The sequence below is a fragment of the Pelobates fuscus genome, chromosome 7 (genome assembly GCF_036172605.1).
Source record: "Pelobates fuscus isolate aPelFus1 chromosome 7, aPelFus1.pri, whole genome shotgun sequence".
In the NCBI taxonomy this organism is placed as follows: Eukaryota; Metazoa; Chordata; class Amphibia; order Anura; family Pelobatidae; genus Pelobates; species Pelobates fuscus.
In genome coordinates this window covers 104855242-104869542 of record NC_086323.1, presented here as the reverse complement: position 1 = coordinate 104869542, position 14301 = coordinate 104855242, and the positions used below count along the sequence as shown (strand labels likewise).

The following is a 14301-nucleotide window of genomic DNA, read 5'->3' as shown; positions in this document are numbered from 1 at the left end:
TATCTCCTTGCCATCACTGCTCACCTCCCACACAGTGTAAATTTATTATAAAACCTGATTGAAAGTCGGTAACTTGAAAACACCGAAGTACTCTAGAAGTTAGTAATTGAAAAACAATATTGTAAAAAAGCAACAGAACAAATTAGAGCTTTTGCTTCTGTTGGTATTTAAAACTACTGTTACATTTGTAAATTGGTAGAATTTCTGCAAATTCCTGGGGTGGGGAGGGAGAACAAATACATTTAATTACCAAGTGTGTGAATTAAAAAAAAAAAAGTCTTGCCTAAAACATTGCTAAATTAATAGTAATTAATAGTCTCCTACACCACCTGATTTACATAACCAAGTTTCATTTGTTTATTTTGGAGGAATCACCTCTAGTGGCTGTCAGTGACAGCCACTAGAGATATTTAAACCCAGTAATATAAACATTACTGTACCTGCAGAACAGCAATGTTTTAATTTGCAGTGATAAACTAATGGTGCCTGACATTAAGAAGTCTTCATTGAGGTGCCTGTAGTATTTTGAAGGTTTGATGGTGCATCATGATATTTGATATATATTTTGTAGCCTATTTATTTTTATCCTGAAATGCACCATAATTAATAATCTTACAGGGAAATGACATGTTGCTTTGCATTTAGAACTTTGTGTTGTGCTCTTAATTTTTGTGTAGGAATTTGCTTTGCAACTTGGTTAGAATTAAGCTGGGGTGCTATGAGCTGGAACCCAATAAAAGTCAGTCAGCAGAAGACTATCTCAAGACTTTCATGGAAACTGAAGTGAAACCTTTGTGGCCCAAAGGTTGGATGCAGTCAAGGTATGAAACTACATAACTGTGCCAGATTAATATTTCTGACAATTCTGGCAGAAGTTAACTGTTGGGTATACCAACAGTCAAATCCCGGGTCTGCAAGAGCCTAACAGATTTGAAGTCCTACTTCAAGGGAAACTTGAAATTCATCCAGGAGCCGCTAAGAAGAGTTGAGAATGCATTGTCTTAACTCTGTCATGACAGCATACTATGAACACCAGTAGAGCATCATGTCCACAAGGGAAAGTTTGTTCCATTCAAATAAAGATTGAACGAAGATCCTTCATTATGGAACTTTAAAAAGTAGCCCATACTCTCAGTATATAGCTATAGTGAACACCTTTTTTCTTGAGATATGTCACAGGTATACTTAAAAGTATAATCTCTCCTCAAGCAGTATATCTATACTTTATCATAAATATAAATTATGAATTAGAAAGATTTTATAATTACACTTCCTTTCCAGTATGCCAGAACTGCCATGGCCCACTGCTGCCAGTTCCTCCTGCCTTTGGCACTTTCCCAAGAAAAGCAATCTTCTTCTGTTGCACACAAATTTCATATTATCTAACATACAATGTAGAGTGCCAGGTACACTTTAAGTTATATGTGGAGCTGACCTTTCTAGAGCATAAACTATACATAACCTTCTTGGAGCATAAACTATATATAGCAAGTGTAACTTCTAACTTTCTTTTGCTAGGATGCTGTTCAAAGAGAGTCGCAGTGTACATAATCATCTCACTTCTACTCCGTGAGTATAGACCACTTATTTTTAATTAACTTTTTTTAAATATATAGATATATAGAACAATATCAACAAACCGAAGGTCAAAGAGTTAAAAAAAACAGGATCTCTCTCTCTCTGAATTCTGTGAATTAAAAATCTAAATTGTGCACTTGAGCCGAGAGTTCAGCAATGTGTTCCTTTTAAATATTCTAATCCACCTACAAAAATTATTCTTTATTGCTGATAATAAAAATATAGCTGAGATGTCTTATTGTTAGCACATATATAATTCAAAATATGTTGTATAGATCGAAGTATACTGTCTTGATTGCATCCGTCACATTTCATCATGCATCCACCCATGCCATCAAATGACATATGTTGCATCTTTTATATTCCAGCATGCAAGTAGAAAATATCACACTTTTAGTCTTTCTTGTTATGCCAATGACACAAATTAAGGGGGTTCAAAATATTACTATAAAAATAAATATCTATTATGCAGGTAAAGGTTACAGAGGGCGCCATATATAATTAGACCTAATGGTGCAAAACAGAAATTTAGAGTAGCTATTGAAGAGCGTTTTGTTTTTTAATGATGGTTAAGTTTCCATAAGTTGGACATTTTCCATTCCACACTGCTATGTGGATTCTTCTTACTTCCAGAAATGTATTCTTGCAGAGAGGATTTAAAAAAAAAAAAAAAGTTTTATTTTGCTAGATCATCCAGACTATTCAATCCAGCAGTATGTTTTCACATTTTATTCAGCAGGAAGAAATGATTAATTCAGTATTTTGTTCCTTCTAATTTTACAGAGCAAAGAAAAAAGTAATTCTGGCGCCTAAACCAAAAGTCAAAGTAAGTCACTTTTCATTCTTTTTGTCAGGGTTCTATACTAACTAGTAACCTAACTGAAAGTATAGCTGACTTAGAGAATATTTCCAGTTCTGCTATTTTGACCTTGAATTTGAAATTCGCTTTGAATTCACCTTCTCATTTCTCATTTCACATTCTCATTTTGTTGACAAACACTTAGTTATTCACTAGTGTCTTAACCCCTTTGCGACGCAGGACGGAAATTTTCCGTCATGCTTGTCCTACCGTTAATGACGCATGATGGAAAATTACCGTCATTTACTAAAATTAACGCTGCTCCTGCAGACCGTGAGCACCCGATCGCGCCGTCCCTGCAGCTGTGATCGCTCTGGCAGCCTGTCAGAGCGAGCACATGTGCTGCAGAGGGACTCCTGATCTGCCTGCCTGCTCCTCCGCAGGCAGTGTAAAATGCAGGGAGTCTAATCAGTGCCGATCTGCTTATCCTTGGGGGGCGGGGGGGGGGGGGGGAGAAAGTTAAAGTGGAATCCCACCCCACCTTTCCCCTGCTTTACTAAAATTATTATATATTTTGCTAGCTGGGGTGGGTGGGAGTTATGGGAAGCTAGGGAATTTACTGCTAGTGCTGCTTACTGCTAGTTAGGGATTAACTGTAAAAAATTTTTTTAAAAAAAATGCTCATTACCACTACACCTGGAACAAGCTAGCGAAAAAATGATCCCATGCTTGGGTTCAAAATATGCGTTTTGAATGACCCTGGGGTGTATTCTTTAATAAATAATGTGTTTGTGGGGTAGTTTGAATAACCAACTAGCTAAACTACTCCAAAATGGGACATGGACACAGCATAAAAATTCAAAGTTTGAACAAAAACTGTGTCTTAAATGTGCCCCTTCAACGTCCACATATGCCCGGATCCCCACCTCTGATGCTCGCCTTCGAGACCTCTCCAGGGCTGCACCTATTCTGTGGAACTCCCTTCCCTCCTCAATCAGACTTTCACCCAGCCTCCACTCCTTCAAAAAATCTTTGAAAACTCACTTCTTCATTAAAGCGTATCAATTAAACTATCAGCAGGTTTCTCACCCCCCACCCCATGACTCCTTTCCTGCAACTGTCAAAAATGACCTACCAAGCACTCATTAAACCCTTCTCTAACAAACTATTTAATTCCCTTACTCTAACCCTTTGTGTCACTATACCCCACTCCCTCTAGCATGTAAGTTCATCGAACAGGGCCCTCATCCCCCTCTGTTCCTGTATGTCCAGTGGTCTGATCTCAATTATGTGTCTGTTAGTCCACCCATTGTACAGCGCTACGGAATTGTTGTACTCCGATGATAAAGCTGAGCAACATATGAAATATTAAACAGCCGTGGAAACATACTTTGAGTGTCAAAAGGGCAGAAAAAATGCTTATTACCACTACACATGGTACAAGCTAGCGGGAAAAATGATCCCATGCCAAGGTACAAAATATGCCTTTTGAAATACCCTGCGATGTCTTCTTTAAGAAATGGTATGCCTTTATGGTGTAGTTGGAATATGTAACCTGCTCAAGTGCTCCAAAGTGGGACACGGATGTATCAAAACCCTCCATGAAAATTCACACTTAAAAACCGGAACTTGTCACGAGTGTCCAGGTCATACATTGCATATGGTTTTACTCAGAAGATGTAACTAAGCATAATTTAGGGGATTTTATGACAGTGGCACATATCAAGTGTAAGAAATACTCCGCAAAAATGCAACATGTATGTAAAAATGCCATTTTTTTTTCCCCTTACCACAAACATTGACATAAATTGGTGAAAAAATGGTGACAAGTTAAGGCACAATATACGCCATATAGTAAACCATGGAGTGTCTGCTTTATCAAATGGAAGCCCTTTGTGGGGTTATTTGAACAGTCAAACTACTATTATGCCCCAACATGAGTCTTGGGGCCTGTCAAATCCATCTATGAAAATTCTAACTATAGAAACTGAAATAGCCTCTTGTATGGCATTGTAGCTTCACAGAATTTTACCAAAGGCATACAATGGGGGTATCATTATACTCCGCAGATGTAGCTGAACACAATATGGGGTTCTGTGCAAGAATAGTACACACCAGCTTTGTAAATGCCAAAATAGAGAAAAAACACAATTTTACTCCAATATTTAGCAGAGATTGGCGATGAAATGGCTACATAAAAAGTGTCAAAATAACCTTAGGTAAATAGTCTGTGATGTCTACTTCATACAAATATATACTTTTGTGTGGTGATTTTGTTTTCTATGATGGCTACTAAAGTTACAAGACAAACATACCAAATTCTAAAATTATTTTACATTAAAATTTTATTTTAGCCCTTGTATTTTGTGATGTGTAACTTTCAAAATAAGCTGAAATCCTATACATATTATGTACTCTATAAATCAAGACACATAAATGAATTTATTTTGAATTACTTTTCCTAAGGTGGACATTTTATGCACATGCTATTGGCAAAACTGTGAAAAAAGAAAAAACTTTAGCTTTTTATTTTTGGGGGGGGGGGGGCATTTTGTTTTATAATTAATGAGAATTTAATATGTATTTGTGACATCGAATTAAAGCCATTTTTGCCCTATAAAAAGCAGTATGTGTATATATATATATGTGTGTGTGTGTGTGTGTGTGTGTGTGTGTGTGTGTATATATATATATATATATATATATATGTGTATTATTAATATTATTGCCATTTATATAGCGCCAGCAGATTCCGTAGCGCTTTACAATATTTTGAGAGGGGGGGATGCAACAATAAATAAGACAATTACAAGAAAACTTACAGGAATAATAGGTTGAAGAGGACCCTGCTCAAATGAGCTTACAGTCTATAGGAGGTGGGGTATTAGAAACATTAGGATAGGAAATATCAAGTAGGAGTGAAGCAGAGCTGGAGGAGAGAGCAAAGCACTATCCCATAGGAGAGCAAGAGACCGGTATGTAAGGGAGAGATTACTCTGGGAGGCCATACGCTTTCCTGAAGAGATGGGATTTAAGGCCCTTCTTAAATGATTGAAGACTAGGGGAGAGTCTGATGGCAGTAGGCAAGTTATTCCATAGGAGAGGAGCCGCCCGTGAGAAGTCCTGCAAGCGTGAGTTGGCCGTACGGGTGCGAGCAGCGGTCAGGAGGTGGTCGCGGGCAGAGCGGAGGGTACGAGGAGGGGCATACCTCTGGATCAGTGAAGAGATATAAGAGGGGTTGGAATTGTTCAGTGCTTTAAATGTATGGGTTAGCACTTTGAATTGACTCCTATAGGATACAGGGAGCCAATGTAAGGACTGGCAGAGGGGCGAGGTGTGAGAGGACCGACTGGATAGGAAAATCAGTCTAGCTGCAGCATTCATTACAGACTGTAGCGGGGCAGTACGGCTTTTGGGGGGACCAATCAGGAGAGGGTTACAGTAATCCATGCGGGAAATTACTAGAGCATGGACAAGCTCCTTGGTAGCATCTTGCGTAAGAAAGGGGCGGATGCGGGCTATGTTTTTGAGTTGGAACCTACAGGACTTGGCAACAAACTGGATGTGAGACTCAAAGGTGAGACCAGAGTCAAGTATGACGCCAAGACATCGCGCTTGTAGGGATGGACTTATGTGGATATCACTGACTTGAAGGGAGAGTGAGAGAGGAGGATCAGTATTAGGAGGAGGAAAGACAAGGAGTTCAGTTTTAGAGAGGTTAAGTTTGAGAAAGCGTGACGACATCCAGTCAGAGATGGAAGAGAGGCAAGCAGTGACACGTTGCAGGACGGCCGGGGAGAGGTCCGGTGAGGAGAGGTATATCTGAGTGTCATCAGCGTACAGGTGGTAGTTGAATCCAAAAGAGGCAATAAGTTTTCCAAGAGAGGCAGTATAAAGAGAAAATAGAAGGGGACCAAGGACAGAGCCTTGGGGAACTCCAACCGAGACAGGGCGAGGGGTATGTATGTATGTGTATGTATATATGTATGTGTGTGTGTATATATATGTATGTATGTATGTATGTATGTATGTATGTATGTATGTATGTATGTATGTATGTATGTATGTATATATATATATATATATATATATATATATATATATATATATAGTAAACAATACACAAGATATATGTATATGTATGTGTGTGTATATGTATGTGTGTATATGTATGTATGTATAATATATCTGTGTGTGTGTGTGTATATGTATGTGTGTGTGTGTGTATGTATGTATGTATGTATAATATATCTGTGTGTGTGTGTGTATATATATATATTTATATATATTAATTATATATATGTTGGTACAATAAATGAGAGATGCAAATAGTGGTTGAAAACAAACCGCAAAATATGAAAAAATGGCTTGTGTCCTTCTGGATAAGACAAGCTTTTTAAAGCTGTGTTCTTAAGGGGTTGACAGGCTGTCGTATAGAAAAACGGAATTATGTGGGTTTAGTTTTGTGGCCTTGTATGTTCAATGCAATATTTTATTTTTAATTGTTTGGGTACTTCTGTGTTAACACTTTATTTTTATCCTGTTTAGGAATCTAGCCCTAAGAAAGAACAGAAAACCTTCACTCCCCATCCTACAATGAACCGAGCACCTTCTTTGAATGCAGTTACACCAATTGGTCCCACAAGCTCAAGCTGCACACTTCCTTCAGAGACTATATGTCTAGATGACTCTTTAGATGAAGAGCTTTCTTTCAAACACCCTTCATTGGACTCAATTTCTGAAGCACTGGCTGTACTCAATAATGGAACTAATAATGGAACTAAAGCCCCATCATCCAATTGCATCATTGACACCCCAACATCCCGTCCTAAAATTGCTTTGAGAGAGGAAAAGCTTGCCTCTATAATGAGCAAACTGCCGTTAGGGGGTTCTAAAAAAGCAGAATCTTCTCAGCAAACATCTAGTCTCATTGCAGGCCACTCGGCCCCTTTACCAAAGAAACCTCAGGATCCTGCAACCGGCCATTCCCCAGTGGTTTCTGGTTTAATTGCAGGTTCTTCAATACAAAACCCAAAAGTATCATTGGAACCCCTACCTGCCAAGTTGCTTCAGCAAGGAATCCAAAGGTCTCTGCAGGTTGAAGTGTCTTCATCCTCTATACCTGCCAAGGTTAAGGTTCCTTCTGCTCAGCAAGCCAAAGCTGCAGGCTCTTCTTCCACATCCACCACCCCATCCAGCTCTCCATCAACACCGTTTATATCCTCTTCACAAGCCCTTGTTTCTTCTTCACAAATCCAAAACACTTGTTCTTTACAAGCTGTCAAGGTCCATCAGCAATCTCCCCTTCAGCAAAACTATGTTACCCCTTTGCAAGCAACTATCAGTAAGTCTCACACTAATCCAGTTGTTCGACTGACCAGCAGTCCACAGATTTCTTCCACTTCACCAGTTATAAAGACACCTGAAAAAGTCATTATTTACCGGCCTCCCACATCACCATCTCTTGGTAGCAGTCAACCTATACCAGTTTCCCGGACTTTTGCCTCTTCTACCTCTAGTAACATTCTTGCAAAAAACTTGAGTTCACAAGGCTCTAATCCTGGATTCAAACCACCGTACGTCATTATGTCCCCTTCTCCCAAGCCTATTACTTCTAGTTCTTCCAGTTCAATTACATCTGTCGCCCAGAATACTGCACATCAAAAGATTTCAAGTGGTATTATTGGACGCCCTTCACCCACAGCAAGCCCTTTGCCTGGTAACCGAATTCTTGGAGGAGTGCAGGGGTCAAAGAACCCCTCTGTGCTAAACAAGACCCCAAACTCATGCCCCAAACAAACCTCACCTTCTGTTAGACAACCCAGCCCATCACCAAAAATGCAAAACCCACCCTTAAAAATGCAAAGCCCATCACCGAAACCATCCACTCAATCTCCAAAGCAATCCAACTCTTCTCCAAAGCCACTGACCCCTACACCACCTGGAGCTATTAAAACCACAAATATCATCCATAATGTACCAGTAAGCATAGCAAACCATAACTCTAACACTGCAACTAGGACTAACTTTGTAGGGGCTTCAGGAAGTGGAAATTTGGGTGCCACTAAACAGCCAACACCTCACAGACAACTATCTGCCTCGGGGTCCCCTATTACAGCGGCTACTGTACAGGTGAGTCTTTTGTCTATCTTCCATATCATTCAAACTTACCCAAAGCAGATGTGTTTGAAGAAAAGAAAACTATCTTAAAGAGTATGTTTTAACCTACATTCGTAGCTGCCCTGTGAGGGTTTTTTGTTGTTTTATTTGTAAATTGCACTATCTGCAGTTTAAAGCAAGCTTCTTATTTATACTCATAAATCCAAGTACTGTTTACATTTTACGGTTTCACCACCATCCAAAAACTAAACTTTAAGTGTGATTAGAAGCATTTCCTGAGTGTCTGAAGCTTTTAGAAGTTCAGTCCTGTTTACTTCAAATACCAATACGTGAGACTAATAAGCTCAGAAGCCCTTGGTCCAATGTTAAGAAAGGCCAAAGTTGTTGGAGAACATGGTATTTTTTCACACGATGAGCTAAATTGTGCCTTTGAATCTTTTTGAGCAATAATAGTATGCTGGATTAGATTTCTAAATCTTATGTTATTGCTGTTAAAAAGTGGTCATTACAATGATCAGAGAAACTCTGTAAGGTGCCAGGCATGTTTAATGCAATATTTATTTATCTTCTAGAATGCCCCTGTTACAAAACTTGTAAGAAACCTGCATTTATGCATTGTTTTAATTATGGTATGTGTGCCTCACAGACAGGCTGACAGCTATGCAGGAATACTTAATTGTGGACGCCTGATTGAATTGTAAAAATGGTTTATTGCATGCTGACCGTTTAATCTAAATATTCCAATGGTAGCATTATATGTCAAAGTTTCCAATAGTGAGTAAAATTTAGGTCTGACTAGTAGGCTACCAAAAAAGTACAAAGGGTGCAAAAGTTAAAGGGACACCATAGTCACCAGAACAACTACAGCTTATTGTATTTGTTCTGGTGAAAAGAATCATTCCCCTTAGGATTTTTTCTGTAGACACTGTCTTTTCAGAGAAAATACAGTGATTACATTACAGCGTATTGATAACTTCACTGGTCACTCCTCAGATGGCTACTAGAGGTGCTTCATGGGTCAATGCTGCCAGTGTGTAGCACTGTCATTCAGTGTCTCCACCCTCTGCATGCAGACACTGAACTTTCCTCATAGAGATGCTATGATTCAATGGATCTCTATGAGGAGATGCTGATTGGTAAGGGCTGAGTTTGACTTGTGCTGGATCTGCCCCTGATCTGCCTCCTTGTCAATCTCAGCCAATCCTATGGGGAAGCATTGTGGCTCAGACCACCACTCATGATGAAGTCAGCAGACAGAGCTGTTCAGGGGCAGAGGCAGCAGCTGCAAACTTGAATAAAAATAAGATTTTACTATATTTAGGGAGGCAGGTCAGAAAAACATGTTTTTGTTCCTTACCCTATAGTGTTCCTTTAACAGATAGTGCATAGATTCTGGTTCTTCCAAAACAAGTTATAGAACCCTATCCAGGGCAATTCTTTCAGTTTTCCTTTATTACATGCCCAAACAGAACATGTAACATTTCAGAACAGGGGTATATGCAACCTTTTAGTGGTACTGTGCCAAAAAAAGCCCTTGAAGTTCCTTGGTGTTGCTGTATTGTGCTTGTGTATTTATGGGTGCTGAAGTTGCTTTGTAATGCAGCATTTTTTGCGCATGTGAACTGTTAAATTGTATATATTCATGAGTAGTTTTTGGTATTCTGTATGATGCCTATGAATGGCTGCTTGTGGAATAGTGTGTTTCAATGTCACATTGTGTGTCTGGTGGTGTGTATGTATGTGTAGGGCTGCTTATAGTATTGCATAGAGAGGCTTCTTGTGTGCTTGTGGATTGTCAGTGGCGGTGTGTTTGTAGGAACTGTGTGTGTGGTATCTTGTATTATAAGTATGAAGGGGAGGCTTCTTCTGCATCTCTATATCTAGTAGTGTGGGTGGCTGCCCTGGGGGTCCAGTGGAAACCGCGCTCAGTCAGTAGTATTACTGTGTATGCTAAAGCAGAAACATCCTGTAATTCTGATATACTGGTAAACCCAGAGGACCGTTTTTACTGGTAGTTTGGATTTGTATAGAATAGCTAGTTACCGTATATACTCGAGTATTGTGCTGAAAAACCCCAACTCGGCTTATACTCGAGTCAATAGTCTGTATTATGGCAATTTACATTGCCATAATACAGACTGGGGGCTGGCAGCGAGCGCTTACCTCTCCTGCAGCTCCTGTCAGCTCCCTTCTCCTCCGCGCCAGTCCTTTCAGCACCTCTGTCAGCTACCAGTGTAAGTCTCGCGAGAGCCGCGGGGTCATAGTGCGGCTCTCGCGAGACTTACACTGTGAGCTGACAGAGGAGCTGCACGGACCGGCGCGGAGGAGAAGGGATAAAATGGAAAGTACAAGCGCTTATATGTATAGTTTTAACTTTAGGTTATACCAAGCAAATTGATGTGAGCTGCTGTGTCACCGTGCTTATCTTTCTATCAGAAAATAGTGGAAGAGGAAGAAATATCGGTGTAGCGCTCTATAGTGGTAGATATATAGGAAAAAAATTGAAGGGAAACCTTGCTGTACCTTAATGGATATATATACTTATGAATAGTCCCAATGTTTTCAGACTGACCTTAAACAGAGAACACAAATATACAAAACATAGTGTAACCTGTATACAGAATATAAATTGAAAATAAAGTGCATAGGTAACTAACTCACACTTTTCTGAGCTAATGTACTAGCTCAGGTATATGCGCCTCCGCGCCAGTCCTTTCAGCACCTCTGTCAGCTCCCAGTGTAAGTCTCGCGAGAGCCGCGGGGTCATAGTGCGGCTCTCGCGAGACTTACACTGTGAGCTGACAGAGGAGCTGCACGGACCAGCGCGGAGGAGAAGGGAGCTGCAGGAGAGGTAAGTGCTCTCTGACAGCCTCCCTCCCCCCACTGAACTGCCAATGCCACTGGTAGAGCCACCCCTCCCTGCCATGTATCAAGCAGGGAGGGGGGACGAAAAAAAAAAATTAATAATAATAAAATAAATAAATAATTAAATAATAATAATTAAAAAAATATAACAAAAAAAACTATTAAAATAAAATAATAAAAAAATAATAAAAATGCCCACCCCCACCAAGGCTCTGCATCATACACTCAAACACTGCATTCATACACAGTGCACTTACACACACACACACACACACACACACACACACACAGCACTCATACACACACACAGCACTCATACACACACACAGCACTCATACACACACACACACACAGCACTCATACACACACACACACACAGCACTCATACACACACACACACACAGCACTCATACACACACACACACACAGCACTCATACACACACACACACACTGCACTCATACACACACACACACACTGCACTCATACACACACACACACTGCACTCATACACACACACACACTGCACTCATACACACACACACACTGCACTCTTACACACACACTGCAAATAAATATTCAATTAATCAAATTTTTTTAGGATCTAATTTTATTTAGCGATTTACCAGTAGCTGCTGCATTTCTGACCCTAGTCTTATACTCAAGTCAATAAGTTTTCCCAGTTTTTTGGGGTAAAATTAGGGGCCTCGGCTTATATTCGGGTCGGCTTATACTCGAGTATATACGGTAATTCTAGTGCATTCTACTGGTTAGGTATTGTGTTTATTTGTGTTGGTGAGCAAAACCACAAAGAAACAAAAAACAATAATGGATATTTAATGGTCAGAAATATAGTGTTATACGATAAGGTGATGCCATTTAATTTTCATGTACTAACTCAAATATCAAACTTTTTGGTTTGCATCAGTATATTACACAAAGGTTCTTCTGAGAGAATTTAAAAGGTCACTATAGGCAGGCACCATTATAACTTTGTATGATTGCGAAGGTGATGCAGGTAACTATGAAATCAGAAATGGAAGAGGTTTATTATTTACAGCACTTACACAATGGTTGCATGTATTTATTTTTCTGGGTGGGTTTAATTTGTTTTTCTGCCTTCTTTCAATGCTCTACAGTACTAATATTAATATATTCCTTACAGTCTGCAGCTGCAGGCTCTGTCCTTGCAAATTCTTCACCTCTGACCCTCATGACATCACAGCTTTCTGTAACAAATCCAAATGTGACAACTGCTTCTCTTGGCCCGTTTGGGATGCTCAGCGGCCTGATGCCATTTGCGTTTCCACTGGAGTTGCTTGGCTTTGGGAGTGACACAAACAATGTGGTAACATCCCAGGGTTCTACCTCAACAGCTTTCCACCACAACCTTACTCAAAGTAAGAACTTTGGAATGTCATTTATTTAAAGCTACATTTTTATACAAAGTCTTCATCTATGGCAGGCTTCCTCAAACTCCGGCCTTCCGATGTTGCTGAACTATACAACTCCCATGATTCTATGAATGATCTAGGCTGAAAATCATGGGAGTTGTAGTTCAGCAACTCTGGTGTGCCGGAGTTTGGGGAAGCCTGATCTATGGGATATATGAAAAGGATTTAGATACATGTGTATATGTAAACATTGTAAAGAGCAATAAATTGTTATTTTAAAACAAATCTGGTTTTCTCAAACATGACATTTTGTATACTGGGTAAAATTCCATATTTATCATTTGGCTTTCATTATATATATTTTTCAGGTGGTATGTCATGATAAGCCTAACTTGCATTTTGAGGATACCATCCTTAATGCATTATGAGCTTAGGAAATCAGTCACAATTGCAACTTGGGAGTTTGAATTGGGTAGACATTTTACCATACAGTTCTACCTTATAGCATGCTGCAAACTGACGAACAATAAATGGGAGTCATATACTAGTCAGTGGTTATACCGGAACTTAAAGTTCCCCTTACCCCCACCCCTTTGTATTTGGGCACATTAGGATATAATATGTATTTGTGAATTTGAAATCCCAAAACAAAATAGTACCATGTGTTTTATCACCAATCTGTCAAAAAGCAATTACATTAAAAAGGGACACACTAGAAGCACGAAAACAGCTTTTGCTTAATGCAGTGGTTTTGGTGTACAGATCACTCCCCTGCAGTCTCACTGCTCGATTCTCTGCTATTTAAGAGTTAAATAACTTTGTTTATGCAGAACTGGCTGAGAATTGCACAGCCTCCCTACGCCTGAAAAGAACACCTTTTTCATTTCTAGGCTTGAATATCGCTTGTTCAATCTAGAATGTCTTCTCTCTTGCTCTGTTAATTGCATGTTAGAGCCTGCAACCTTGTGTGATTACATGCAATGAATAGAGCAGGAGATAAGAACTGATCAAAAGCCGATTTAAAAATGAAAACATTTAGCTGAAGGTTTGTGCTTAAAGTATCCCTTTAAATGTCCGTATGCACCTATACATATACCCTGGGGTTTTTAGTTTCAACTGTGAATTTATTTTTCTGTAGCAATTTAGAATTTTCTAATCGCTGTTACTTTACCAGCATATACAAAAATGTAACCTTTTAGGCTTTAAACCGTAATTAGCTTGTGTAACTTGATCTCTAAAGGCTAAATATTTTCGAGATATAGATGGAGGAGATATTTCAAAGTTAAACTTAATAAATTATTAGGGTATTTAGCTGAACTACAGATACACACATTATTAAGATATTGTGATTTATGGATGTATTTATTTTTCTAATATCTGGGTTAGGGGGCTAATTAGTGCTATTGTTCGCTGCTGACTTTTTTTTTTTTTTTAACCTCTGTACATAGTATGCATTTTAATGTTTGTGTAACAAATGCTAAATACTAAAAAGTTAAATCTACTTTGCTGTAAATTTGACAGTGGCCCTACAAGTGGTTGGGTAGAT

The 14301-nt window shown here is 39.2% G+C and overlaps 1 protein-coding gene across 1 annotated transcript in view; it reads left to right on the top strand.

Moving 5' to 3' along the window:
• UBN2 (ubinuclein 2) overlaps positions 1–14301 on the top strand; it is a 48510-nt gene that overhangs the window by 29660 nt on the left and 4549 nt on the right. Inside the window, exons 11-15 of the mRNA XM_063426348.1 lie at positions 678–821; positions 1519–1569; positions 2362–2404; positions 6926–8509; positions 12527–12761. Coding sequence (XP_063282418.1) covers positions 678–821; positions 1519–1569; positions 2362–2404; positions 6926–8509; positions 12527–12761 — 2057 coding nt within the window. The remainder of the gene's footprint in view (positions 1–677; positions 822–1518; positions 1570–2361; positions 2405–6925; positions 8510–12526; positions 12762–14301) is intronic.